The 2,386-nt window shown below is 43.3% G+C and overlaps 1 protein-coding gene across 1 annotated transcript; it reads left to right on the top strand.

Annotated features, from left to right (window-relative positions):
- Positions 1-1,243: 1,243 nt before the first annotated feature.
- On the top strand, positions 1,244-2,097 carry LOC121963415 (prostaglandin E2 receptor EP2 subtype-like; the record flags this gene model as incomplete). Its single annotated transcript, XM_042513699.1, has 1 exon — positions 1,244-2,097. A coding segment is annotated over exon 1 (789 nt), but the record flags the coding sequence as incomplete, so codon positions are not given.
- Between the last annotated feature and the right edge of the window lie 289 nt (positions 2,098-2,386).

Raw genomic sequence — 2,386 nt, 5'->3', positions numbered from 1 at the left:
CTGCTGAATATCCCCCTGTTCATGCAGTGAAACTTTGAACCTCTTTCCTCTGAATGTCCTCAGAGCCAACCAAAAATGGTGAATGTGCTCTATGATGTCACAAGTGGATTTTGGGAGATTTTGGAATGTTTGTCTTCTTCAGAGTTCTGTCCATCAGCTCAGTCTCCCATGCAGACTGACAGCAGAGGTCATCCTCTTGTCCTGGCACAGACAGGACCAGTGGGACACAGTCACGAAACCTGTGGTTTCCTCAGGCATTGGAAAAACTGCCGCTTCACAAAATAGGCAGCAGTGTTTACTTTAGACTATTACTTACTGTAGCTTTAAGAGGTCATTGTCTTTTTACATATTTGTTTGAGACTAGGTTGATATTTTATATTGAACAGTGAATCAATCCTTTGCGAATTGACTAGATTTCTTTCCAAAACAAGGGAAGAAAAAAGCAATGAGCAATGAGAAAAATGACCCGAAAAATCTAAAAATGAATATTTGTTATTCATGATTAGGACTGATAAATAAATAAACTCAATGAAAGTGGAAAAATAATATATAGATGTATACGTTTTTAAAGCTTTATACTGAAAAGTGCATTTTGTGCATAGAGCAATGCTTAATATTAAAGCGGGCCCTAAGGGTCAAGTACAGTCAACATGTATTATGTGTGTTGTAAATTGTGTTTATGTTTTACACATCACAAAAAAATAATTTAAAGACAACAGTTTTTTTTTTTTTTTTTTAAATCCGGTTATGATCACAAAGAAGCCTTGTGTTTTTCTGAGCTGTAGTGATGGAATAACATGTGAAGGCAAGAACATTTCGAATTCCCTCAGGAACTAAAGAAACATTAGCAGTTGAAAAGAATTGAAATGCAGTTATATTGTGATCATATATTTACTGTAGTGGGGGCAGTAGCTCAGAGGTGGCCTTTCCCCCAAAAGTATGAAATGGCAAGCTTCAGTCAAGAACACTTGCATAACTTAACTGGAAGCAGGTCACCTGGGAAAAAACAAACATAAAAGACAAAAGAAAAAACTCAATTTTATGCCTGCCAGGACATGAACAAAGATTTTTCTCTGCCCTCTTCTTGTTTGCACAATGACGCGCGCTGATGATTACTCACGAGCTTGCTTCATGTGCGTGTACTTCTGCGGTGTGTGGTTTTCCGCAGAAGCCCAACAGATCGGATAAGGGGCGGGCTCAAACCCTGTGTCTGTGCTTGTGACGTGCACAGTTCAAACGGAAAACGGCGGACTTTGACGAGAACAGCGCTTATTGACTTTGATTTCGGGTCTTGTACTTTGAGCATCTATGACTAACAATTGCAATGAATCTTTGACAGTGAAGGACGGAGATCCGATCCCCTCCACGATGATGTTCTCCTCCGGTGTGGTGGGCAACATCGTGGCGCTGGTCCTGCTGGAGGTGCGGCGCGGGAAGGCCAGCCCGTCCCTGTACCTCATCCTGGTGACTGCGCTCCTCCTGACGGACCTGCTGGGCTCCATCTCCGTCAGCCCCGTTGTGCTGACTGCTTATGCTCGGGAGAAAACTCTGTTGGGAATGAGCGCAAAAAAGGAGCTGTGCTCCTACTTTGGCTTCACCATGACCTTCCTGAGCCTCTCCACGCTGGCCATCCTGTGCGCACTTGCGCTCGAGCGCTACTTTTCCATCGGTCACCCTTACTTTTACGAGAGGCACATGAGCAAACGCTTTGGTTATATCACTCTTCCTCTCATTTTCTTGGGTAGCATCACTTTCTGCGTCGCGCCTTTGTTTGGTTTTGGTGAATACGTGCAGTACTGCCCGGGGACCTGGTGCTTCCTGGATATGAACCGCAAGAAAAGGAAGGATCAAATTTACTCTGGGTTTTACGTGTCGATCATCCTCATCATGATCTTCATCACGTTGTTGTGCAACATTTCAGTCATTACCCACCTGGTGAGGATGTACAGGAGGCGCAAAGTGCGCCGGAGAGGAGTGTCGGCGCACTCCCGGTACCGTCGGTCTTTGTCCATGACGGAGGAAGTGGAGCATCTCCTGCCGCTGGCCGTCATCACTGTGGTCTACATCTGCTGCACCTTCCCCATAGTGGTAAGAGCTGTACCTCTCAGTTGTTCTAAACCATGTATTATTCACTTATTCATTTTAGTGGAGGTGCAGTCCTTATTCATGTCGGTGTGTCTGGATAACTCAGTCGTTTTTCACTGTGAAATATCTGGGTAGAAAAAAAAGAAGTGTGCCTCATTTTCCCAGTGTAGTTAAAATGTTCGTATTGATTTAGAGTTACGTGGTCACGTGATATGGAAGTTATTGAAAATAATGTTGAATTATTATTAGAAATATTAATATCAAATATAAGCCAATGAAATATAGGTGTGACTCATTTGCC

Source organism: Plectropomus leopardus, unplaced genomic scaffold, assembly GCF_008729295.1.
Source record: "Plectropomus leopardus isolate mb unplaced genomic scaffold, YSFRI_Pleo_2.0 unplaced_scaffold11191, whole genome shotgun sequence".
NCBI lineage: Eukaryota > Metazoa > Chordata > Actinopteri > Perciformes > Serranidae > Plectropomus > Plectropomus leopardus.
The sequence above is the reverse complement of the archived record's forward strand: the minus strand, read 5'-3'. Positions and strand labels throughout refer to the sequence as shown.